General features: G+C 59.7%; 1 protein-coding gene across 2 annotated transcripts in view; it reads right to left on the reverse strand.

Moving 5' to 3' along the window:
- Fgd5 (FYVE, RhoGEF and PH domain containing 5) overlaps positions 1-25790 on the reverse strand; it is a 66979-nt gene that overhangs the window by 22577 nt on the left and 18612 nt on the right. For both annotated transcript variants that reach the window (XM_071605879.1, XM_071605878.1), the window contains exons 3-5: positions 13684-13816; positions 8309-8367; positions 8187-8217 (exon numbers count right to left, since the gene is read on the reverse strand). In XM_071605879.1, the coding sequence (XP_071461980.1) occupies positions 8187-8217; positions 8309-8367; positions 13684-13816 (223 nt within the window). The remainder of the gene's footprint in view (positions 1-8186; positions 8218-8308; positions 8368-13683; positions 13817-25790) is intronic.

The following is a 25790-nucleotide window of genomic DNA, read 5'->3' on the forward strand; positions in this document are numbered from 1 at the left end:
CCTCCTGAGCTATTGGGATGACAGGCGGGTGCCACGGCGCCCGGCTGATCGTGATTTACGTCTAATATCAAATCTGATAAATGGTAAAACTATAAAGAATGGAAGGCTTGTTTCTCACTGGAAAAAAAAAAAAAATGACGTACTCTCTTTCAACACACGGGCTCCTCACGAGGCCCAAACAAACGACCTGAATTGTGGAGCCAAGTGCCCATCAGGAAACCTCGGGGGTCAGAGGTCACGGGGTCCAGGCCCCATCAGGAAGGTCACTGAGCTCTGTCGGGGGCAGACTCGCTACCAGGACAGTTCATCCCATGGCCCTTCCTCCAGGAAGCCCTCCTGGATTCCTTCCCTGGGGTGCACCCACAAGAAAACATGCCCCTGTGTCCCCAAGACGGCCCCTCTGAGGCCTCGCCTCCCCACTATCTCAGGGTCCAGCGGGAGTAACAGAGCACCCAGCTCAGCCCCAGGCTGCCGCGGAGCTCACCTGACGACTCAGACTCTTTGCAACCTGTAAAGTGCCGCTCCCACTTATCTGTGGTCTGGGTTACCCCATGGCCACCCGAGCTCTGGAAATATCAAAAAGAAAAATCTAGGAAGAGCCAAATCCGACGTTTCCAATGGGATGCGGTTCTGAATCGTACAAAGAAACCTGGCTCCGCTCAGCTTGGGACCAAACTCGTTCCTTGGTTCACCGTATCCACCCAGTATGTGCTACCCTCCTTCTAGCTACTCATTACCATTTCTGTCCTCAGACTCACTGCCACAGGACTGCAGTGCTCATGTCCTAAGGGACCTCATTCTACTTCATCCTGGGCCCACAGACCACAGGTCCTGATGCAGGGGATTGACCTTGACGACAGAATACTGTTCAACATGCTCTATTTAACTGCCAGTTGTCATTGCGGCTGACATGGGTACGTTAGGCTGTCTCGTGGGTGGGTTTCAAAGGGTTGGGTCCTCTCTCCACTTTCAGGCACCCTCTTGCTGTGTGTCCCCTGAGGAGGATCAGGGCCTGCTGTCGCAGTCATTACATTTTGGACAGGACACCTTCAGAACGGGGGCCATGTCTGTTTTGCTTCCTGCTGGGTCTGAAGTCAGCAGAGCAGGTGACACAGAGAGGGACTCTGTAATGCTGGTCACCTGGGGGATCACACGACCTTCATTTAACAGAAAAGGAGAATGAGTCACCAGGAAGCCAGGCCCAGACTCTGGTCACCTTGATGCCCAGACAGAGGGCACCTCTGGTGGGGGACAGGAGGAGGGAGGGAGACTCGGGAGGACAAAGACAAGACAGACAGCTGCAGTGACGTCACCCTCGCTGGCTCCTGTCTGTAATTGATTCTCGCTGAGCCACCTCAGTCGGGACGCCCACCACTGAGATGGCCCACTCCAAAAATGAGTAAAATCAGAATTTCCAAGAGCATCGATTCTTTCCCACCCCCCACTATTGGGGATGGAACCCAGGGGCGCTTAACCACGGAGCCACGTCCCCAGCCCTTTTTATTTTTTTGAGACAGGGCCTTGCTAAGCGGTTGAGGCTGGCCTCCAACTTGTGATCCTCCTGCCTCAGCCTCCTGAGATTACAGGCGTGTACAAATGTGCCCGGCCAAACCAGTGACGTCTCTGCTGAGAGTCCCAGTGACTCTGGGATTCTATGTGTCCCAATGCTACATGAGTGTCCTGGGGATGTGACGTCACTTGCCTGGACAATCACTGAAGGGTACTTTGGAACCTTGAACTTTGAACCTGTGAGGTGTGCAAAGAATTCCTAACTGTAGAGTGACTATCTAGCCAAAAAAAAAAAAAAAATAGTAAATTAGGCTTAATATTAAAAGACAAATAGGGATAGATGGCATGGTCGCCCACGCCTGTCATCCCAGTGGCTTGGGAGGCTGAGGCAGGAGGATTGAAAGTTTGAGGTCAGCCTGGGCAATGTTAGCGAGGCCCTAAGCAACTTAGCGAGGTCCTGTCTCAAGATAAAAAAAAAAAAAAATTCAAAGAAGGGCTGGGGACAGGGCTTAGTACCCTGGGTTTAATCCTCAGTACAAAAAAAAAAAAAATTATTTTAATGTCATGATGAGGCTCCTGACCAGAGGCTGCGTGGCGCAGGAGCAGGACGGACGCGTGGATTAATGGACTGGACTGGGAACCCATAAAGATGCCTTATGGGAAGTGACTTTTAACACGGCTGCCAAGAAAATTTACTGGGAATAATCTTTTCAACCCATGGCGCGGGGCCAGCGGACTCCACCCGCCAAAGGATGAAATCAGAATCTGTCTGTTGGCCTTGCCCAGATGAACTCAAAATGGGTCACAGAGTTCAACAGAAAACCATCATCAGCCTCTTGAAGAGAATCCAGCAGTCAGTCTTGGAGATCCAGGGCCGGGCCGAGCTTTCTTAGAAATGGCACCAAAAGCACCAGCCACGAGAGGAACCTTCATGCACTGCATTCCATCAACATGTGAAAATACAGAATCAGAACCCGCCCGTAAGCCCAGTGATGCATGAGGCTGAGGCAGGAGGATCGCAAGTTCGAGGCCAGCCTCGACGACTTAGTGAGGCTCTCAGCAACTTAGCCAAACCCTGTCTCACGATAAAAGATGAAAAGGGGCTCGGGATGTGGCTCAGCAGTAAAGTGCCCCTGGGTTTAATGCTCAGCACCAGAACCAACCAACAAGCAAACAAAACCCAGGATAGGATACCCATTCACACTCATTAAGATTTCACTTTTCTTTTATTTTTCATTTATTTATTCCTTTTTTTTTTTTTTTGGAACCAGGGACTGAACTCAGGGGCACTCGACCCCTGAGCCCTGTCCCCAGCCCTATTTTGTATTTTATTTAGAGACAGGGTCTCCCTGAGCTGCTTAGCACTCTGCTTTTGCTGAGGCTGGCTTTGAACTCGTGATCCTCCTGCCTCAGCCTCCCAAGTCGCTGGAATGACAGGTGTGAGCTACCACTTGTAAGTTTTTTAAAAAACATAGAAAATAAAAGACTGTGGGGAGATAAAAGCCAGAAGCTGCAGACTCTGACAGTGGAATATGAAGTATGCCACAACTTTGCTTTATTTATTAAGAGTTTTTCTTTTTTTTAAGAGATGGGGGTCTTGCTATGTTGCCCAGGCTCTAATGCAGTGGCTGTTCCCAGGTGCGATCCCAGCACTGAGACTTAGTGGGGACACCTGACTGGCATCGTGCACTAGAGCCCTGGACCCCTAATGAAGAGCTCCTCCTGCCGTGGCCTACTGGGTGGCGGGGACGCTGAGCACATATCTCTGCACCTGGCTGCAGTCATTTCGGCAGGCGGTGCGGCACGACTACAAAAGGAGTCACTGTGTGACCCAGCAACTGTCATCCTCGGCACAGGCCAAAGAGAACAGGGAACACATTCCCAGCAGAATCACAGCAGCATCTTCGTAACACTCAAAAGGTGAGATGAACCCAAACATCCATCTAGAGGTAAGTGAATGAGCAAACTGTGGTACGTCCACGCCGTGGGCTATTCCTCAGCCTCAAAACGCACCACGTACCGACACCTGCCACAAAACAGATGAACCGCGGAAACATGAACGCAGCTGCAAGAAGCCAACCACACATGACCGCGAATTAATTGCACAACTCATTTACATGAAATGTCCAGAACGGGCAAATGTATACAGATAGAGAGGAGATGGGGAGTTGCAGAGGGGAGCTGGGAGTGTATTTTGGGGGTGATGAGAATGCTCTAAAATTGATCCAGGTGATGACCACACCACTCTGTGAACACACTTTATAAAAATCATTTTACCCTACATTTTAAATAGCTGAATTATGTTATCTCAATAAAGCTGTTTTTTTTAATGACTTTTTTTTTATATGGTGCTGAGGATCCAACCCAGGGCCTCGCACATGGGAGGCCAGCGCTCTGCCGCTGAGCCCCAGCCCCAGCCCTTTTTTTGCAGTTTCTAATAAAGCTCAGCCTGGGCTTCCTCTGTGACCGCCCGATGCCACTCCTCGGTAAGTGCCAAGGACAAAAGATGGCGCATGCTCGCTAATAAAGGATTCGCACACAACATGCAGGGCAGCCGCAGGATGCTCACCACGCCCCGGGGTGCGGATGAACCAGCTGTGGGGTCCCCCCTGCAGGCTGCTCCCACACCACGGGGCAATCAGGACGGCGGACGCAGGTGAAGCAGCCGGAGGTAAAAGGGCACGTCCTTCACCACCGGGAGGTCAGGAACAGGTAAGCAGTGCGCACCTGCCATCCCAGCGGCTCGGGAGGCTGAGGCAGGAGGATCGCAAGTTCCAAGCCAGCCTCAGCAATCAGAGGCCCTCAGCAGCTCAGGGAGACCCTGTCTCTAAATAAAATACAGAACAGGGCTGGGGACGGGGCTCAGGGGTGAAGAGCCCCTGGGTTCAGTCCCCAGTCCGTGGCGCACCAGGGAGAAGGACGGACTCCAGGTCACAAGGACAGAGGCCTCCAGATCCTGCAGGGGCAGAGCCACGGCCGAAGTCCTAGCAGAGACAGGAGGGGCTGTGGCTGGGGTCCCCAACCTCCCTGGTCCGGGAGGTCCCGCTCTGTCCTGGAGCCTTCCCCAGCCCCTTCTGGTGGCTCCCACCTGGGGGAGGGGGCGGTGTCCTCGGGGAAGGAGGGTCCCTGAAGCCACTTGGCTGCCACTCTGCACAGTCTTTTCAAATACCCCCTGGTCCCTCCATCAGAGCCCCCCTGTCCTCAGGGTCATGCCCTCCCGGACACCCCTTCCTCCTCAGGGTGCTGGAGAGCCCTGTGCTCGGTCCCCAGCACTGCACCTCCTAGGCCCAACTGCGCAGGCGCAGACCGAGGTCTCTCCGGAGCCTCCGCCCCCACAAGCCTGGAGCCCTGCTCGCCGGCGCCCCCTGGCGTCTTACTGCGTCAGCGAGGCCCCTCCCACAGCCTGTCAATCATCTGCCAGTCAGCTCCAATCCCGCCCCATCACCTCTCGCCGGGACCACCCACCAGTGTCCCCGCAGACAGGCCATGAAGTCCTTGCAGAGTGGCAAAGTCTCTGCCTGCCCTGCCACTGCCTGGCCGTCCCTGTGACAATGCTCCTGCCGGCGGGGTTTCCTTCAGTTCCCAAACGCGCCATTCTCGCCTGGCCCCTGGGCCTTTGCACATGCAGATCCTTCTGCCAGGTGGGAGCCTTGCTCACCTGGTCCCTGGGCACCTTTTACTATGGGAGTCCTCTGAACCCCGAAGCCTGGGCTGGGTGCCCTGCTAAGCTCCCCACCTGGTGACAGTATGATCCTGTTCCTGCAGGTCTCCCACCCTAGGCTCAGCTCCTGGAGGGAGGGACCTCCTCTGCTGTCAGCACCCGGCACGGGGGAGACACTCCGGAGGCATCTGGGGCTGAAGAAATGACGGACCTGTTGAAGGACTGGGCCCACCATCTTTCATTGATCAGCTACGGATGTGGCACCAACTGTATACCTGGCCATGACCTTTGCTGTGTGGCCTGGGGGACAGCAGGGGAGCTGACCACGTGCCTGTTGTGAGCTGGATTCGGGGATCCCCTGATGTTTCTCTCTGTGCATTCAATACCATGGGGAGGGCATTTCCGGGACACCTGCTGCCCCCTGAGCCTAGATCTCAGAAGGAACGCAGAAAAGCGGGGCCACCGAGTCAAACTCAGCTTTGATAAGGTGACCCCCAGTTGATCCAGCTTCCTCTGAAACGCCAAGTGCCCAATGAGACGGAAGAAGTCATCAGGCAAAGCTTCTGGGAAAGCGTTTTCAAGAAAACTAACTCAGCGAGGAGGCACGAACTTTGGATTTTCCCCCTTTCTCTTTCTTGCTGTCAGGTGGGTGTGATGGTTAGAGCTGCAGCAGCCACTTTGTGTCCAGGAGGAACCCTGGAAATAGATACAGCGGAAACTGCTCCGGCCCTGGGGGTGGAGCTGCCTAATGGGGCCTGGGTCTCCTGTTTCTGGATTCACTTCACACAAGAGAATAGCATCTAGGTTATTTAGGTTTCTGTCACCAGCAGTCCAACCCAATTCCTAACAGACGCAGATTGATTAGAAAAGCCTCCTGCTGTGGATGGTGTTTTCCCAAAGTGATCACAACACTGTCCCCGTCTCAGGGTTTGTTTTGTTTTTTGCAGCGAGAGCTGACACTCCTCCCAGTGAGTGGCAGAGACCGCGTCCCCTCCCCTTGAACCTGGGTGGACCTCTGAGGCTGTCTCGACTAATGGATGAGGTGGAAGTGGTGTACGTGACTCCCAAGGCCCAGATCATAAAAATGCCACGCACTTCCTCCCGGCTCTCCCGGGGGACAATCGCTCTTGGAGCCCAGCCACCAATCGAGAGGAAGCCCAAAGTCTCCCAGGCAGAGACCCCGGGCAGAGGCCCCAGGTAAGGTCCCGCCCAGCAGCCAGCTGAGGTCCTGGGCGACGTTCAGCGTCACCCACCAGGTGACGGTGACCATTTCCAGAGCCACTGCCCCCTGCTGTCAGAATGGCTTCTGATCAGGCTTCCAGGGTTTTGGCCCAAAGCGGGGACCCCGGGGAGGAGCGTCCCCTTCTGCTGGCCGAGGGGTTTCAGAGGGGGTCACAGTACCCAGGGCACCCAGGGCCGCAGCTGCCCGGAAGGTCAACACTGCTCGCTGTCCCTGCGCCCCTCGCCCGGCACCCGGGTACTCCTCAGCCTGGTCCTTGTCACAGTGGCACCATGAACACCCTGAAATGTTCCCAGAAAAAATGGGCAGGATGGCCAACCGATGACAGATAGACAGATGGATGGGCAGGAGGATGAACGGATGGTGGACACATGATGAACGGATCGAAGCCAGGTGCCATGGCGCACGCCTGGCATCCCAGTGGCTTGGGAGGCTGAGGCAGGAGGATCGAAAGTTGGAGGCCAGCCTCAGCAACTCAGCCAGGCCCTGAGCAACTGAGCGAGACCCTGTCTCCAAATAAAATAGAAAAAGGGCTGGGGACGGGGCTCAGGGGTTAAGCAGCCCTGGGTTCAATCCCTGGTGCCATTAAAATAAATAAATAAATTAAATAACTGGTGTCCTTGGTGAGGACTGCGAGTCAGAGGCGGGGACTTCTGTCACTTCTGTGCACGCAGCCTTGAGGTGATAAATACGGCGGCTCCGCATCATTTCCCGCAACCAGCTGACGAGCTGTGATTTTTATGGCCTGCCCCCCCCCTCTCTTTCTCTCTCTCTCTCTCTCTCTCTCTGTCTCTCTCTCCCCCCCCCCCCCCCCCCGCTCTGGTGCACCCAGGGACGGTCCCTGCCCCGAGGAACGACCGAGAGTCACAGGAGAACAGGGGCCTGGGACGGCATCCAGGTGGCCCTGGCTCAGTCACCCTGGGGCACTGGGGCCAAGTTACCTGCGGGAGGTCCAGGATGGACATTCAGAGTGGACCAGAGAAAGAAGAGGAAGATTGAAGGCTGAGCCCGGGGTCGGGGGCAGGGAGCCGGCAGGAGGGGACGGCTGAGCCCACCTGCTCCGTCACCTCCCTCACCCCTCCCCGTGACTCAGCCCCAACTGCAGCCGCCTCCTCACGGAAGCCCGCCCGGATTCCCCACCGCTGCTGCTCACAGCCCCATGCTCTGAAGAATCTGTCCCCTTCGCTGACCTGGGAGCTCTGGGGGAGGAGCCCTGGGGGATCTGTCTTTCCACCCCCAGCTCCTCTCCCGCAGCCAGAGCAAAAAAAGCAATGAACCAACCAAACAAAACCCCCAAATCCCTCCGCCACGGCCAACACAAGGAACTGAACGGAGCTGAGCGCGAGGGCGGCGCTGCGGCAGCCCTTCTGTGAGCGGAGAAGGCTGGTCCTGCCCACGTCTGAGCGGCCCCCAAATCTGGCTTCCTTTACCTCTGCGTGTCCAAAGGGTGCCCTCACCATTAGCCCAGGCATTGCTGTCCCCAGAGCTGGGGTGACAGAGCTGGGCTCCCTGAGCCATGCAGACACATCACCTTGTCCACGAGGACCTAAATGTGGGTCACACACAGGGGACGGGGCTGTGGCTAGTGGCACTGCGCGTGCGCGGCCTGCACGAGGCCCTGGGCTCCCTGCGCAGCTCCGCAGAACTGCAGACACGGGGACCGGGGCGCCCTCCCCTGTCGCACAGCCACCATCCCTGGAAGTGGCTCCTCTGCCTCTCGCACCCCGGCCCTGTCCACGGGCGATCGGTTCGCGACCGTCGAGGTGACCAACTCACCCGTCGTAGGTGCTGCAGCGCCTGCACGTACCTGCGGGGACAGAGGGCGGGGCCGGTTATCGGGTGTCCCCGGGGCGGGGGACAGTCCAGCAGGGCGGGGGACAGGGCGGCTGCGCACTCACGCTTTCTCCGAAGCCAGCAGTTCCTGGGCCACGACGAGGGCTCGCGACTGTCCTTCCCCCTGCGGAGGAGACAGAGGGTCAGGGGGACAGGCGGCCGCGGGGCTGGCAGAAGGGAGGCCTGGGAGTGGCCGCCACCGTGTCCAAGGCCAGTCCCGAGGGCTCCTCCCGCTGTCACCAGCCACTCCTTAGGGGACTTCGGCAGGCCGCACCCCCCTGGCCTGGCTTCCTCCCCTGGACACCTGCAGGCACCGAGCGCAGGGGGCTGAGGGGTGCCCAGCTGGCCCCGGGCACCACAGTGACCACCTCTGCCTCCCAACCTCAGCATCTGCTGGCCTCTGGGGGACGGGGACCCTGTGCAGGACCCCAGGGTGGGAATGAAGGGCCACTGTTTGGTCTGCTTGGGAAGCCCCAGCTCTGCAGGTGGACCTGGCCCCATGCCTGTCCGTATGATGTCCCCAGACAGGAAGGGGACAGGGGCTGGCAGGTGACCCGGCCTCGTGCCATGAGCAGGCTCTGGGGCCCCCTCCTGCCGGACCCAGGTGGCTGGAGGCCGGGTTCACAGCTGCAGATACTGACAGGACAGACAGGGGGTTCCAGAAGGTGCAGGTGGCTGGGGGCGGGTGGCCCGCGGTGGCACAGAGGGCACTCGACAGGGACGCCCGGCTTCTGGCTCGACCTCTGCTCCCTGGTTCGGTTCTGCACAAGCCTCTTTCCAGAGTTGGGCCTCAGTTCCCCTCCCCACCCCTCTGTGATGCCACCGAACTTAAGGGCATCAAGAGACTAGTCCCCGCTAGTGACAAGAGACGTGTCACACCGTGGAGCGTGGCGGTCAAGTAACACAAGCCTGCGACGGAGCTTCCTCAGAGGATGAGGGGAAGAGAATGATCCAGAACTACTACGGTTCTTCCCCTATAAAATGAGGCCGGGCTGGGCGCGGTGGCGCACGCCTGTCATCCCAGAGGCTTGGGAGGCTGAGGCAGGAGGATCGCCAGGTGGAGGCCAGCCTCGGCAACAGCGAAGGTCTAAGCAACTCGGCGGGACCCTGTCTCTAAATAATAGCACAAAATAGGGCTGGGGACGGGGCTCTGGGGTTGAGCAGCCCTGGGTCAATCCCTGGTACCAAAAAAAAAGTACTAGAAGTCCAAAAAGGCGTGTAAGCCAGCTGTGGAGGGGTGACCTGTGGCCCAGGGGCTCCTGAGGCTGAGGTGGGAGAGTCCTTGAGCCCAGGAGTGGACAGCGAGCGCCCTGGGCCGCACAGCGAGGTCGTCTCAAGGTCAGTAAGGCTGCACTTCATGCCCACGGCGGCCCCTTTGCAAAGCTGCGAACCCTCGGTGGGTGACTGCGAGCTGGGGTCCCTCTATAGGCAACAAGGGGCACCCCAGCTCCCGCCCGTGGCCGGGGTCTGACTGTGGGAAGCACTTGGCCCTCTGTACTTGGGCGGCAGCGGGTGGCAGAGGTCAGCCACTCCAGGGGCAGGGCCCAGCAGTTCTGAGGTCAGGAAGGACCTTGGACCCCCAGAGCCAGGCCCTCAGGGGCCTCGACCGCCCGATCTGGAAAATGGGTGCGCACCCCCAGCCCTGGGGACGCCGTGCGGTGGCGGGGGAAGTGTCCACGCCCCGCCCGCTCGGTGGCCTTATCGGGGTTGGCATTGTTAGGCTTCTGGAAGGACCAGGGCTCGGGCCACTGTGCACGTCCCTCCCCGGCCCCTGCTGGCCAGACGGGCAGGCCCTGGGGGGTCAGGGGACAGTCCTGCTGCAGAGACTCGGCCGATGATGGATGTGTCCCCACCAGACAGTGGCCCAGGGACCTGCCCGGCCCGCTGCGCTGCCCTGGGCCTCGGGCGTCGTCCATCGGGCCCTTCGGAGAGGTGTTTGTTTCACCAGGAAATGACCTCGGAGGGGAGGGGACGACGTCCGGGGACGGGCTTCTGGGAACAGGGTCCCCACAGGAGCGTGGGGGTGGGGCCGGGCCTGAGCCGTGGGTCCTGCTGCCCAGACCCCGGCTCAGGGTGTCCCCGGGCAGCCCCGGCCAGCGCTGCCTCCCCAGGCCCCAAACCCACCGGCCCCTCAACTCCTGGCTACGGGGGACCAGGACAGGGAGGGAGGGACAGTCCTTCCCCTGGTGGGTCCCAGGAAGAGTCGGGCTGTGGGTCCTTGGCCTCTGGGCCTCTGTTTTCCTGGCTGACAATGGGCAGCTTGGCCTCCTTCTAGAACATTCCTTGCCTCTCTTTCCCACCCACGCATCTGTGTGCCCCAGAGTCCCTAGCTTTTGCCCATTTATCTTGGAATATAGCTTTTTCCCCCATTAAACGTACCCATTGATGTCAGTCTGTAATGGGTCTTCATTATTTTTAAATGAATTAAAAGAAACTTTTAAAGTTTTCCTCAGATTTCTCTCTTTTTTTTTTGATATCAGGGATGGAACCCAGGGGTGCTTACCCCCACTGAGCCCCGTCCCCAGCCCTTTTGATATTTTATTTAGAGACAGGGTCTCCCTGAGTTGCTCAGGGCCTGGCTAAGTGGCTGAGGCTGGCCTCCAACTTGCGATCCTCCTGCCTCAGCCTCCTGAGCTGCTGGGATGACAGGCGTGGGCCACTGCGCCCGGCTCAGGATCTCCTTTTTAAGGGCAGAACGATACTCCGTGGTGTGTGCGTCTGTCACATGTTCCTTAGCCATTCAGCCTTGGATGGCCATAAAGAGGTCAGACAGTGTCACCACAGTCACCAACAAAATGACCTCTCAGTGTCTCTGTCGTCCCCTCGCCCTTGGGAGGCCCAGAGTGACTGAGATGGTGGTCAGCGGGCTCTGGGTGTTCAGTGGCAGGGGGAGGCTCTTCTGGCTCCCAGTCCCTGTCCTCCTGCCCCATGTTGGTCCTAGAAGGATCCAGCTGAGCCTTCCAAAAGCCCGTCAGAGGCCAACGGCGGCCTCTGTCCATCTGTCCATCTGCTGCCGACCCCCTTGTCCTTCCCATGAGCTCCCCCTGCCTCCTCACACTCGGCCCCCACGGCTCCGGTTCCGCTGCCCAGCCGGGCCCTCGTGGTCCCCAGGGCTGGGCAGTCAGGGTCCCCAGGGCTGGCCCTCCGTGCCGGACCTCAGTCCTCTGTTGGTAGAGGGGGCATTCGGAAGGGGACACAGAACACGCAGGGTGACGTTTAAAGACGGCGGTGGCCTGAGGTTGGGGACTCCCTTAGTGTCCTTCCCGGCATCCCCCAGAGCTGAGTGGGCACCACAGCCTGGACGTTGGTGTGCAGCCAGGGGCTTCTGTGTGTGGGTCACGGGGACCTGGGGAGGTGCCTGCTGACCCCAACTGCGTGGGCCTGAGGGGCCTGGGGGGTCCTGGGGGTGAGCCTGGGGGGCCGCATTTCCAACAAGCAGCCAGGTTCCCTGGTCACCGCTGACCTGCCCACGGGGCTCAGGAAACAGCAGAGAAAGGGAGGAGGGTGACCTCGTGACCCAGATCCCAAACCTCCGGGGCCAGGCAGGGCCAAGACCGGGCACAGAAGAGACTGGGACACAGGACAAGTCCCCTGGGGGACAGGGGTCCCGCCGTCCACACCTGTAGCCCTGGGGAGGGACGGTCCCCAGCCCCCGGGGTCTGCGGCAGCCATGGGCCACACGGGAGCCCCGGGCCTTCCCTCTGGGTGACAGTCCACTGCTCCTGGCACACACTGCCTGGACCTGTCCCCAGTGTCCCCGTGCCGAACTGAGCGTCCCCGCCAGGGTCCCTGGGAGCCAGGAGGGAGCGGACCAGGGACGTGGAAGGATGCGGGTCAGACGCGGCTCACTGTGCGGAGGCCGGACGCCGGGCCAGACGCGTCCCCGCGTTGTCAAACTGTCACGCGTGTGACCCCCTTACTTAGGAGCAGGAAGGGCACCTAATGGTCCCCTCACTCAGTGTCTTTGAAGGAATCCTCGAAGGCTCATTTTCCGCGGGCCACCAAGCACCCCGGACGCCTGCCCTCCCCATGGGGTCGTGACAGGGAAGGGGGGAGGGATGGGAGAGTTCAGAGAAACAGGACCCGAAATCACAACGTGGGACGACTGGGCCTCGCCAGGAGAAAGAGGTCCCCGCAGGAAGCCCTGCCCGGGAGGTGGCACTTAACCACCTACACCAAGGCCCGCACCGTGCTTTGGGTGGAGGAAACGTCAAGTGCAAAGGCCCTGGGGTGGGTTTTTAAGAAAGAAAGAAAGAAAAAAAACAGGAACAGAACTTTTCTTGGCATCCCTCAAGCTTAAAAGGGTGCAGAGAGCTGGGCGTAGTGGCCCACGCCTGTGACCCCAGCAGCTCAGGAGGCTGAGGCAGGAGGATCCCAAGTTGGAGGCCAGCCTCAGCCACTCAGCAAGGCCCTAAGCAGCTCAGGGAGACCCTGTCTCTAAATAAAATATAAAAAGGGCTGGGGACGGGGCTCAGGGGTCAAGTGCCCCTTGGTTCAATCGAAAGAGAGACAGACAGACAGACAGACAGGTGGGCTTGTGGGAGGACAGGATACTCGATTCCCTCGTGGATGAGAATCTGGGCAGAGTGACCTTCCGGGGACAGCTGACAGCATGCTCCTGGCTCTTCCTGGTCGTGGCCCCTGCTGGACACTTAAGGGTCCCCTGTCTGGGCAGGAGCTGCCTCTGGTCTGTGTCCCCAGGCTCATCGTTGCTGTCCAGCGGGCGGCCAGCTCTGCCCTCCCCCAAGGGCTCTGGCCTTCCCAAGCCCCCGAGTCCCCCTCACCGTCACCATGGTCCACTCGGATCTCAGACAGCGGAACCAGCACAGAGGGGACGGGACGGAGCCCGTGACACTCAGCTAGCACGTGGCCACGCTGGGCCTGACCTCTCCGCTCTCTGCCCCTGGCCCCTGTGGGTGTTGGAGCAGTGGAGACCCAGAGCTGGGGAGGTCCCCCCGGGTGACCGTCAATGCCAACGTCAAGTTTTCGCAATGGTCCCAAGAGGGACAGACCCTCTGCTGTCCCTCTGGGGCGGTGCTGGGGAGGGAACCCTGGATGTCACAGTGCTGAGGACGCCCCCTCCCACTCAGCCACCCCAGCCCTCTCCAGCTTTATACCAAGACCTTGCTAAGTTTCTGAGGCTGGCCTCCAATTTGCGATCCTCCTGCCTCAGCCTCCTGAGGTGCTGCGATCCCAGGTGTGCACTGCGCCCGGCTCACGGGCCCCACGGAGAGCACTGTTACCACCATCAGCCCCGATGACCTGCCTGGCGAGGAACTCGGGGTCTCCCTGGGCCACCTGCTGTCCCCTTCCAGACCAACGCAGCGTGTGTCCCACCCGCCACCTCCGGATCAGGGGAACCAGTTTTCGTTCTAACTCGGTTTGCAGCTGGTCGAGTCATTCACGTCCTTCGACGCCCCTCGCCGGGGGTGCTCCCTACCTTGTGGGTGAGGCTGGGGTCTCTGGGAGCGCTGTCCTCCTCCTCCGAGCTTCCCTGCTCCTCATCCGACGTCGGGTCCTCTTTGGGGGCCACCACCGAGATGGGACAGACCTTGTAGGGCTCTGTGTAGGCGCTGGAAGGAGCAGGGGAGAGGGTTAGCAGGGGACAGGAGAACCAGCGGGGGACCCAGTCGTGAACAACTGCTCTGTCCACGGAGCTCCGGTCCCCCATGGGCTGGCCTCTTTTTAGTGCCTTGAACACGTCAGGCTCTTTGCTACCCCAGGGCCTTTGCACGAGGGGACAGGGAGCAGACCTGCCCTCCTTCCACGAGGGGTTGCCCCAGGCCCCAGGAAGGGGACACTGGCCCCTGCTGTGGCCCCGGGAGGAAGAGAGGAAAGGGTCCAGCCACCGCTCCCAGCCGGCACTGCCCGTCACGGCCGCTAGGGGGCGCTCAACTCCCCAAACCGGTTTTGAGACAGGTTCTTGGTAAGCTGCTGAGGCTGGCCTCCACCTTGAGATCCTCCTGCCTCAGCCTCCCAAGCTGCTACCATGACAGAGATTTTTCTGTTTCCTTCAGATTGACTCGTTTTGCACATTGACGACCTGCTCTTCTTCATGCTAAGGAATAACGCCCGTGGAGCCCCGGTGAGTGGCCCTGCTCCCCACTGGACACGCAGACCTCGCAGGTGATGGTAAGCCTGGTCCCTTCTACTCCACTGAGCGTCTGTGTTGCATGTGACCTCAGCTGTGGTGGGAAGTGTGGCCCGCGCTGATGTCTGGCTGATGATTAAACCTCTGGCTTCTGTTTTCCAGAAAGATCATGGAGACAGAAGTCGGGGGCAAGGGGTCAGGTGTGTGGATGGCATTTCTGGTTCATGACTCCACCGGGGCACTTGGGGACGTGAACAGGACACAGGACGAGACGCTGCCACTAAAAGGTGCTCTCCCAGCTGTGGCAGTGGCTCACGCCTGTCATCCCAGCAACTCGGGAGGCTGAGGCAGGAGGATCACAACTTCAAGGGCAGCCTCAGCAACTTAGCGAGACCCTAAGCAACTCTGTGAGGCCCTCAAAAGCAAAAATTGAAAGGGCTGGGACGTGGCTCGGTGGTAGGGCACCCCGGGTTCAACCATCAGTACTATGGGGGGAATAAAAGGCTTTCATAGCACAGACGCGCCCCAGTGCCTTTGCACAGTCAGTGGAAACGAAGCAACGGACCCCATCTTGGACAGAAGCCATCAGTTAAATAAACGAATCAAACATGTTGAGACTCAGACCACAAGTGTCAACACAGCTGCTCCTGCAGCCTGTGGTCACTGCCACCCGACAGATCTTCAAACACCAGGGAAGGTGACACCCCCGAGAAGCCTTCTCCTGGGTGGGGCATAGCTCAGCAGTAGAGGCTCGCCCAGCCTCCGCGAGGCCTGGGTCCTGTCCCCAGCACCACATAAAAAAAATGACCGTCTTCTTGACGACTTCTGAGTGCTCCTGCCAACCCCAGCAGAACCGCTGTCCTGCTGAGTGACCGCTGCCTTCCTCGGGAGCCAGCCCAGAGCACGCCCAGGACGGCCAGCGCCCAGTCGGTGACAGAGACCAGAGACGGGCCCTGCGCTCCGCACGGTCCACGGATCCTGCCAGGCTCTGTGTTGGGGGCTGTGTGGGGACTGCTTGGTTTTCTTTCATTAAAACAAAATCCTACTAAGAACCTCTCTGCTGAGAGTCTGCCCCAGGTACTGAAGGCCCCGAGGAGCAGTGGGTAGCGCCCCTGGGCTCCTGCACCCACGCACCCGGCAGAGACGAGCACAGCAGGGTCACATACGGGAGCACCCTTGAAGGTGGCCATCCCCCGTCCCTCACCTGGATGGACTCATGCACCCGTCCATCACCCTCCCATCCATCCATCTTCTATCCACCATCCACCCTCCCCTCCAGCCTCCCCATCCAGCCTCCGCTCCAGCCTCCCCATCCAGCCTCCCCTCCAGCCTCCCCATCCAGCCTCCCCTCCAGCCTCCCCTCCAGCCTCTCCATCCAGCCTCCCCTCCAGCCTCCCCTCCAGCCTCCGCTCCAGCCTCCCCTCCCTGGCTTGCGCTCACACCAGGAGGACTCGACGCTGACCGCACTCCTCTCTCTGGCCTCAGAGAAGACGGTGCAAAGCTCAGGTGGGGCGCAGGGGGCTCAGAGCAGTGGGCCTGGATGGACGCGGTTGGGGCTCGGGGACCCCAGATGGTGCAGCAGCGGGACACAGGCCCTCGGAGAGCCACACAGGGAAGGGGCTCCGCAGACGCCAGCTGCCTGGTCCCCGGGCCTGGCTCGTGTCAGGTCAGTTGGTTGGGGTGACGGAAACACAGACGCCCCGTCCTAGCGTTAACGGGCACCTCGTCTTCCCTCTGTCACGCCCCAGTGTTCAGAACCAGGGAAGAGAAAAGCCCGGTCCCCACGTGACCTCCTGACTCACAGGCCCCTTGAACCTACTGCACCTCGAGTGGGGGCTCGCTGGGAATTCTGGGTCTGTGGTCCGAACAGGAATAATACAATCCCGCCCTTGAGGAGTTCACCAGGGACGTTCACATGGAAACAGAGGCAAGGGGCCAGGCAGTCAATACTGAAGTCAGGTGAGCAGGAAGTGGCATCAGATAGAGAGTTGCTGTGTGACCTTGAGAAAGTCACTCAACCTCTCTGTTTTTTTTTTAATCTGTAAGTTGGGGAGAGTGGGAGAGGTTCCTGGCTGAACTGAACCAAAACAGGATGGTCAAAGTGGTCCCTGCCTGGCATGGAGGAGGAGAGTCTTTCTGGCCAGCCTGAAGGAGCCTGCAGGAGGCCCAACCCCGGTTTCCACCAGGCCTGCTCTGCCTGGGAGTCTGCTTGGGCTTGGAGGGAACATAAATCACAGCAGCCGGAGCTCATGGCCTTAAGTGACCCGCCCAGAGCGCCCAGGCCTTTCCAGCAGCCTGGAGTCATTAAAAACAGCCCTGGGCCTCCACGTGGGGAGGCCAAGGCTGTGCACGGCCCACGGCGGCCAGCGCTGACCCTTAGATTCCGTCCAGTCCTCGCAGCCAGAGGCTGAGCGCAGCCAGACACGGCCGCCCCCTCGGAGATCAAGACCCAGCTCTGTCCTAGCCCCGGAGCCAGGCCACACTGCAGATGTCACCAGGCTCCTCCTCACTCGGTGGGGACTTCCCCAAGGGAGGCCAAGGGGGGAGGCTGAGCTCTGGGAGCTGAGTGGGAAACGGAGCCGGGGAGACCCCAGAGGGGCCTGGGAGAGGAGGACAGGGGCAGGGGCTGCGCACCAGAGAGCCCCCAGCCTCCCGGGTCCCTTCTGTCCCCGCAGTGCCCGCTGCCTCCCCAGGGCCCCCAGCACCACAGCCTCCCCGAGGTGACCCCTTTTGCTGGGAGACTCCTTGGCGCTCAGACGTCCCCTCCCGCGTCCACCCAGACACCAGCTGCAGTGGAAGTGGGACCTCAGGGGACAAGGCGCAGGGGACCCTCGTGGAGGGCTGGGGAGTCCCTGCTATCCTCCTGTCACAGCACAGCACAGCGCGTCGGGGCTGTGCGGTGGCTCTTTGGGCCTCTGCATCTGCCAGGTGGAGGCGGAGGCTGGTGCGCAGGCGCAGGAGGCTGTTGGGGGGCGGGGCTGCCCTGTCGGGGGCGTGGCTGTCCTGTCGGGGGCGTGGCTGTCCTGTCGGGGGCGGGGCTGCCCTGTCGGGGGCGGGGCTGCCCTGCCGGGGGCGGGGCTGCCCTGCCGGGGGCGGGGCTTCCCCGCTGGGACCTGCGCTCCTCCTCCCGCCCAGGCCCGGGTCAGCCAAGGGCCAGGCCAGCGCCACCGCTTCCCAGAAACAGGCTCCCAGGCGAGGCTTTTCAGAAAACTCACTTCCACTCCCCACTAAGTGCAAACAGAAGTCCATCCCGGCTCTGCGACCCGGGGTGTCCCCATGTCCCCGCGGATGGATTAGGGGGACAGTTTCCCTTCTGCTGCATCTTTTAATAGCATTGCATGTCGCAGACCCTTTGGAAGCGCACCACCCGAGGCGGTTTAGCACACTCCGGGAGGGTTTGGCGCCAGCCCAAGAAAGGAAACCCGCACCCCGCCCTTAGCGTCACTCCCATTCCCCAGAGGTCCCCCAGCCTCTGGCAACCGCTAGTCTGTTCTGCTTTCAGTCTCTGTCGCCTTGTCTATTCTGTATAAAATTATACAACCTAATGCCCTTGGGATCTGGCATGAGGTAGCCAGGACCAGCCCTTCCCTCCTTTTTATGGCTTAGTAATATTCCACCCAATGGCCAAGACCGGGTTTTGCTTCTTTGCTGGATTGCTGACAGACATCTGGATCGTGTCTGGTTTTTGCTATTGTGAACAAGGCGGCTGAGAACATCTGCATGCAAGTTTTTTTTGGGTCGATGATGGGTGTGTTCTGGATATGGACCTCGGAAGGGAGGAACTGCTAAGTCACAGGGTTACTGTGGAGGCCCCGCTAGACTGTCTTCCCGAGCGGCCACAAGTGAGGGGACTCTGGATTTCTCTGCGATTTCCTTGCCAACACGGGTTATGGGCGGTCTCTTTTTCATCTTGGCCACCCAAGTGGGTTTGAAGTGGTCTTATTGGAATGTTGCTATCCCTGAATCCGGTTCAGTCTCCCACTCCAAGCAAATACTGCCATTTCCCCCCCCCAAAAAAGAAAAGGAAAAATATGATGATGACTACGAAAGGCTTATTTTCAGATCATCGAATGACGGTCCCAAGATGTAAAACTTTCAAGAAATTTGTGAAAGCCTCACACAATGACAGACTAATATAAACAGAAGGGAAGGCACAAGAAAAATTCACAAGCCACAGCCCCGCACTCCTAAGTATCCTGGATCCAGTTTTGGGAAAAGTAATGGCCTTTGACACCTTGGATAATTGTCCCCCAAGGCTCAGGTTGAAAGCTTGATCCCTCAGGTGGTGCTATTGGAAGGTGAGGGGACCTTTAAGAGGTGGAGCCTAGTGAGAGGAAGTTAGGTCATCGGGGGTGTGCCCTCCAAGGGAATCGTGGGAATTGTCCCTCTCTCTGCTTCTTGGCCAGAGGTGAGTTATTAGGCTCCACTGTGTGCTTCCCTGGAAGCCCAGAAGCAATGGGCCCAGCCCAGCATGAACTGGAAGGTTCAAAACTGAAAGCCCCAAAATAAACCTTTTATCTTTATAAATTGATGTCCACAGGTAGTTTGTTACAGTGACGCAGAGCTGACTAACAAACAGCTTGGGCCAGCAGAGCAGGTGCGTGCATTTTTGGTTCTCAACATGATATTTGGGGGTTGTCTGTCCAGAGGGGAGGAATTCTGGTCCAGTGACTCCCGCCACATCTTGGGCGTCTGTCCAACATGTGCACCCAACGCAACACCCCGCGGGTCTGTGCCCAGGTCTGCGCCTTCCAGTCACTGAGCCTCCCCAAATCTGTTCCAGAATCCTGCCCCCCTCACTTCTACTTGCCCAGCCTGGGTCTGACCCAACTTCTGCCTCAGCCTCCCCAGCCACTGGGATGACAGGTGTGCAGCTCTGCACTCGGCACCTGTTTCTCTTCAAGGGCGAAAATAGGTTCAGAAAAGTGGCTAAGAGTGCGCCTGACACCTGACCCAGGCTGGATGAATGCGTGTTCTGTTTCCAACTCTCATTCTGCCTTTAAAATATGACCTGAACTCAGCCACTACAGGAATCAGTGTGCGGGGTCCTCAAAAGACCAGGCACAGAGCCAGATGCGGTGGCGCACACCTGCCATCCGGGGACTCTGGAGGCTGAGGCAGGAGGATCACAAGTTGGAGGCCAGCCTCGACAATGTGGTGGGACCCTGTCTCAAAATAAAGCAGACCTGGAAGGACCAGAGGGCAGAGCAGGTCCCACAGCTCCCGAGGGCCCCCAGGGACGAGGGGCCAGCTGTCCCGGGTTCTCTGAGGCTGTCTTGGAGGGAAGAACCGTGGGAGGGGACAGGGCTGTGGGGGGTCAGCTTTTCTACCACCAAAAAAAGCCTCACACCTGGGGTGGGGAGAGGGGCACCCGCCCGGGGTCCAGCCAGAGCCCAGACTCCTCTTCGGGGCTCAGTCCACTGCCCTCCCAGGCCTTGTCCTGCATTTCCTGTCAACACCGACACTTCCTCCCTGGCAGAGCTGGGGACACACCCGGCTGATAGGGCCCTGCACACGATGGTGGCAGGGACTCCAGTTCCACTCCTCACCTCGGCCCAGCAATGCCACCACCTGCCAGAGCCGACCACGCCCCAGGCCACAGATGGGCCAAGCGAGGCCCGCGGGGGACAGGGCAGGGCTCTGGGGCGGCATAGCATGTCGGCAGGAGGACTCCAGAGGCTGAGGTGCACCCAGTGTGACCCGGGGAGGCTGGGTAGGCCGGGGAGGCTGGGGAGGCTGGGGAGGCTGGGGAGGCCGGGGAGGCTGGGGAGGCCGGGGAGGCCGGGACTCTGGAACCAGCCCACCTGGTCCTCCACCTCCTGCCACCGGACCATCTTGCAAAGTTTTCTGTGCCTCCATTTTCCTGACCCCTAAAATGGGACACCGCGGCCTTTACCCCAGATTGAGGAAACCTCTGGCCGCAGGGTTTGCCGCTTTCAAATCAGGAGCTGCAGGTCTGAGCCACAGCCCCTGGGGACGCTCGGGGACTGGAATTCCAACCTCAAAATAGATCCGAGAGCGAGGGCCGCCCTGGGCTCAGGAGGCTGGCTGTGCCAGAAATTCATCCTGTGACCTTGGACAAAAATACCTCCCTCCTGGTTCTCGGTTTCCTCCTTACAAAATGGAGTCCCAAAGCCCCACTCTGCCTCCCTCCGGGGAGAGCGGAGGGGACAATGGGCAGGGAAGTCCCCGTGGATGATGCCTGAGGAGGTTAAGTCAGGCACCAGTGACCCTAAGAAGGACAGGCAGAGAGGACCCCAGGGAGGAAGGACCGAGGAACTGGGCGGCCTCTGCGAGGCTCTTTCTCCCCACGTGAGGTCTTCTCCAGGTCTCAGATCTCTGGGAACTCGGTCAATCTCGGTTCCTGTAAATTCACTCACTAAGAGCAGGCACAATGTGTGCCTGCCTGTGACCTCCCGCCTGTGACCTCCCGCCCGTGACCTCCCAGGGACTTGGGAGGCTGAGGCAGGAGGATCGCAAAGTAGAGGCCAGCCTCAGCAACTTATGGAGGCCCTCAGCAGCTCAGGGAGACCCTGTCTCTAAATAAAATATAAAAAGGGCTGGGGACGGGGCTCAGGGGTTGAGCGCCCCTGGGTTCGACCCCCTGCATTAAAAAATAATAATAATAATCAGTCTCTTATCAAAATGACCTTGTGCTAATTTTGGACTAGGTGACCTGGGGCGGGGCTGTGTGTGTCCTCAGGGGCTGAATTCTCAGGGGATAAGTCACCAGGGCCCACAGTCGGCCTGATGTCACATTTAACAAGAAGTGGGACACCTGCTTCTTAGGTCAGTGGGATCCAAGGGCCTGTTTCAATATGGGCCTTCACTGTACTTGGACTTGACCTCAAGAGCGTCACAGAGAACAGGAAGGAAAACCCCGTCCTGCGCCCCAAGGAGCCCGTCAATGACCAGAGGAGGCCCAGACGCTGAGGTTGAGGGACCTATGATCCAGGATGACGCCACCGATATCTAATGATCAGAGAAATGCTGAGCACGTCCCCTAAGGCTCTGGGGACACCAGGAACTGTCTGACGTCATCAGGCTGATGTCCCCCTCCCCCAGTCCCCAGCCCTGCTCCCCGCCCCCCGCAGGTGGCATTTCTTGGTTTCCTGAATAAACCTCTCTGCCGGGGACAGTCCCTCAAATTCATTTCTGTGACATTGAATCTACAGCCCACTCCTCCTGAGTCGAGGTCCCCCCTTCTGGGCACTCCTCGGATGTCCTCTGGTGACATTCCCAGAGAAAGCATCCAGACCAGGATGACAGACCCGGAAGGTCCTTGTTGGTGTGGTGTGACACATGGAAAGTGTCCCCAGTCCCCACCTCGAGGCTGGGGGCTCCTGGGCTTGGCTCCTTGTACCTGGGAGAGGTCTCTCCCAGGAGGGTGAGGCCATCCCCAGGTTGTGGGGACAGACGCCTCGAGGACCAGAGAGGGTGAGACACCGGCCCAAGGTCTCACAGGACCCGGGGTCTCTGGCCTCACACACGAACCTCCCTGGGCACAGCGACGCCTCTGTAGGAGCCAGGGCACCCTGGACAGCGGCTCCCGGCTCCGAAGCCAGGGCAGGGCGCGTGGGGTGGCCCTGCGGGAGCTCCCCGGGGAGGCTGGGTGTCCGCAAGTGTCCCCCAGCGCTGAGCGGAGCCTGCTTTTGCTGGTCAGTGACGACTTGGGAATGTGGGAGGCTGAGGCAGGAGGATCGCCAGTTCCGAGCCAGCCTCAGCCACCGCGAGGCCCTGAGGGAGTCAGGGAGACCCTGTCCCTAAATCAGACACAAAATCGGGCTGGGGACGGGGCTCAGGGGTCGAGGGACCCTGAGTTCAATCCCTGGTCCCCCCAAAAAAATAAATAAATAGACACAAAAGAGTCTCTGAGAGAAAGACTCAGATAAACCCGGGTGCTCTGTGGGAGTGGGTGGCCCTGTTGGAACCTCTTGGCCACCTGTCCCCAGTCAGGGAGGAACTGGGCGCTCCACTCAGCAATAGAGGACCTCAACATAAAGGCAGGGCTGCAGCCTTCACCCCGGCCTCGCCCTCCCCTGCAGCCCTGGGGTGAAGGGGCTTCTCGAGGGTCTCAGGGGGGAAGGGGCCAGCACCTGAGTCTACTTATCCTGCTGCGTAGGGCGCCCCCGAGCTCCAGCTGGGCCAGACTCAGGAGGAGGTGACATCCCAGACACCAGGCAAGGAGAAGCCACAGGCTACGGGGGAGAGTTTCTCTCTCGGGCTGCAAACGCAGATCCCTAAGGAACACCCCAGACCCTGAGAACCACGGTTTTGGGGGATACGACCGGAAACCTGCCTTTTTATATTTTTTTGGTACCAGGGATTGAACCCCGGGGCACTTAACCCCTGAGCCCCGTCCCCAGCCCTGTTTTGCATTTTATTTAGAGACAGGGTCTCCCTGAGCTGCTTAGGGCCTCACTAAATGGCTGAGGCTGGCCTCCACCTTGCGATCCTCCTGCCTCAGCCTCCGGAGTCCCAGGGATGACGGGCATAGCCATCCCATCCAGCTGCAAATGAGACTTTTTCAATAACTGATTTTCCAAAAGCCCTGTCAAGGTTGGAGGAAGGCCGCAGCACCACGGTGAGGACATCCAGGTTCAAGTCCCGGCCCCTCCCCACCCGGCCCCGCGATCCTGGGCCAGCCCCCTGTTTCTTGGGTCTTGGTTCCTTTGCCTGTCAGCTGGGGCCGGGGACCCCTTCCCTCCAACCCCCAGGTGCCGAGAGGATAAAAGAAAAGTTGGGAGGGTCCTCGGGGTCCCCCTGCCTGGTGGCCCTGGACTGGTGCTTTGTGCAGGGGAATCCGTGACTGGGAGGCCCCCGTGGGAGGCTGGACAGCCTCCGGGGTGCTCTGCACTCAAAAGGCCCTGGGGAGAGAGGGCCGTCCAGGGGGGTCTGACTCCACTGACCCCAACAGCATCCAGCCAAGGACTCGGCAGGCCCGGCCTCGGATTTGGAGGCTAAAAGAAAAGGAGGCCCTCGGCCTCCGGGTCCCGAGCCAGGTCCCTCTTAGACACGCCGAGGACCTTGGAGCTCTCCAATCCCGGGGTCCCTCTGTGGTGGCTCTTGGGAGGGGCCTTCCAGATCGCTATTTGTGGAGCGCCCTGTCCTGTGCCAAGCTGGGGACGGGGACCCGCCTTTCATGCCGAGCCAAGGCCCCAGAGGGAAGATGGAATAAATCAGGCCAAACGTCCCGGGGACACAGCAGGCGGCGGGCGGCATCTGGATCCTCTTTTCTTTGCAGAGAAACGCCACCCTGGGCTGGGTGACCATGACAGACGCACAGACACACGGTGGCTCCCTGGAGCCGGCCACCTCCGAGAGGGGACACCCAAGGCCACCATCTGCCCGCCCCACACGGCGCCCAGCAGACGAGGCCCAGCAGGAGGGAGGGGATCCTTGTGTCCTGGGAGGCTCACCGTTTCTAGTGGGGAAACTGTGACCTGAGGACCTAGTCAGGGCCACACAACAGGGGGACGAGGAATGGCCGAAGGGACAGGAAAAGGACAGGTGAATCCCTGGAAAGATTCAGGCGGAGGCCTCAGGGAGGAGGTGGTGTGTGCGAGGAGCCCAACTGTCCCCCTGAAGGACCTGGACGGCAGGAGGCGGGAAGGGGCCTCTGGGCACGGAGCCCTGCATGAGCAAAGGTCCTGGGGCCCGTGTGCCAGGAGGGGGCGGGGCCTATGGAAGTAGAGAGGAGCCGGGAATGGCTGGCCTGGGGAGAGGGGGTCTGTGTCCCCACAAGCCTGGGAGGTGCAGGTGGGGATCCGGCCAGAGGCTGAGATCTTGCTTGGAAGCTTCTAGAAGCCAGTTTCTTTCCGCCCCGAGGCAGCTGGCCATGAGCCCAGGTGGCGAGGGACTCGGATGTGGTCCTGTGGTCTGAGGTCGAGGAGATGTCCCCCTTGGAGTCCTCTGGGGAGCTGGTGGAGGGCCCTTGGCATCTGGGCTGAACCCGGCAGGGACCAGGCCAGACATCTGGTCGCAGCAGCTGCCAGCGTCCTCCTGGGGGACCCTGCAGAAGGCCAGGCCGGGAAGCTCCTCGCAGTAGGGGGGGGGTCTCTGAGCCCCCGGAGCTCAGGGCCTGTCCCCTCAGTCCCCAGAGCCGCCCTCTGCTGTCACATTCCTGCCACTCAAAAGCGCTCCCCACGTGTCCTTTCTAGATAAGGGAGAGGGGACGGTCAGCTCCATCTGTGGCCTCTGCTGGGGGACTTTTCCTCTTATCTTTTCTGAGATCTTATCGTGAAGGAAAAAAGAAAATCAGCCCTCTGTTCTGAGGAGCTTCAGCTAGTCACACCTCCTAAGGTGACACAAGCCAGCCCTGGAGCTGTGGGTGGCCCAGGCTGCCCCAGGCATTCCCAGCAATGGCTTGGAAATGGTCACTGGCCGCAGGACAGCACCTTACAGGCGGAGGTAACTCCCACGGTCTCTCTTTGTATCCTTTTTTTTTTTTTTACGTTTATTTTTATCATTTTGGCACCGGGGGTTGAACCCACGGGTGGCTCTACCACTCAGCCCCATCCCCAGCCAACATAAGAGACTTTCATCCGGGTGCGGGGACATATGCCTGAAGTCCCAGGGGCTCAGGAGGCTGAGGCAGGAGGATCGCAAGTTGGAGGCCAGCCTCATTCACTAAGCCAGGCCCTAAGCAACTTGGTGAGACCCTAACTCTAAATAAATAAATAAATAAATAAGAGGGCCTGGGGATGGCTCCGTGGCTAAGAGCCCCTGGGTTCCATCCCCAGCACCAAAATAATGATCATAAAAATAATAAGAGACGCTCCGCCTGACTCGGCGCATGCGCATCACACGCTGTCAGCAGAACGCAGCCCAGGGCCCGCGCTCAGGCCAGCACGGTGGCACTGGTCACCTTCCGGGGACGCTCTGGGATGAGGGTGAATGAGTGTGAGCACCCCTGGGGCAGCCTGGGGACAGCCAGGTGCAGCCAGCGGGGCGCCTTCCCTGGGGACGTGGCTTGGTCTAGGAAACCTTGCAGGGAAGGAGAGGGAGTGCGCATGCGTGCTCCGCAGGAGGCCGGGCTGGGCCCTGGGGGCGCCTGCAGACCTGGGCGCTGGGGTGACCTTTTAGAAGACATTTTTGAGATGAGTTTTGAATGCAAACGCACTGGCTGGGCTATTCCAATGAGCTTCCTCCTCTGTGGCCAGAATCCGTGGCCCTGGGCTGTGGCACCCTGGACTGGACACTCCCCTGGGCCTCTGGACACCTGCCACTCAGCCAGGTGGTCACTGGGGCATGGGGGGAGGGCATGGGCACGGTCTCGTGGCAGCCAAGCCCTCTGGGACCACCAGAAGGCCCTGGAGGCCCAGGTCACAAACACACGTACTACTGGCAGTGTCTAAGGCCCACCAGGCACGGTTGGCCTAACAGTCCCATTTGAGCTCAGCATGGTAGTGCCCGCCTGTAACCCCAGCGCTGGGGAGGCTGAGGCAGGAGGATCG

Source organism: Marmota flaviventris, chromosome 20 (assembly GCF_047511675.1).
Source record: "Marmota flaviventris isolate mMarFla1 chromosome 20, mMarFla1.hap1, whole genome shotgun sequence".
In the NCBI taxonomy this organism is placed as follows: domain Eukaryota; kingdom Metazoa; phylum Chordata; class Mammalia; order Rodentia; family Sciuridae; genus Marmota; species Marmota flaviventris.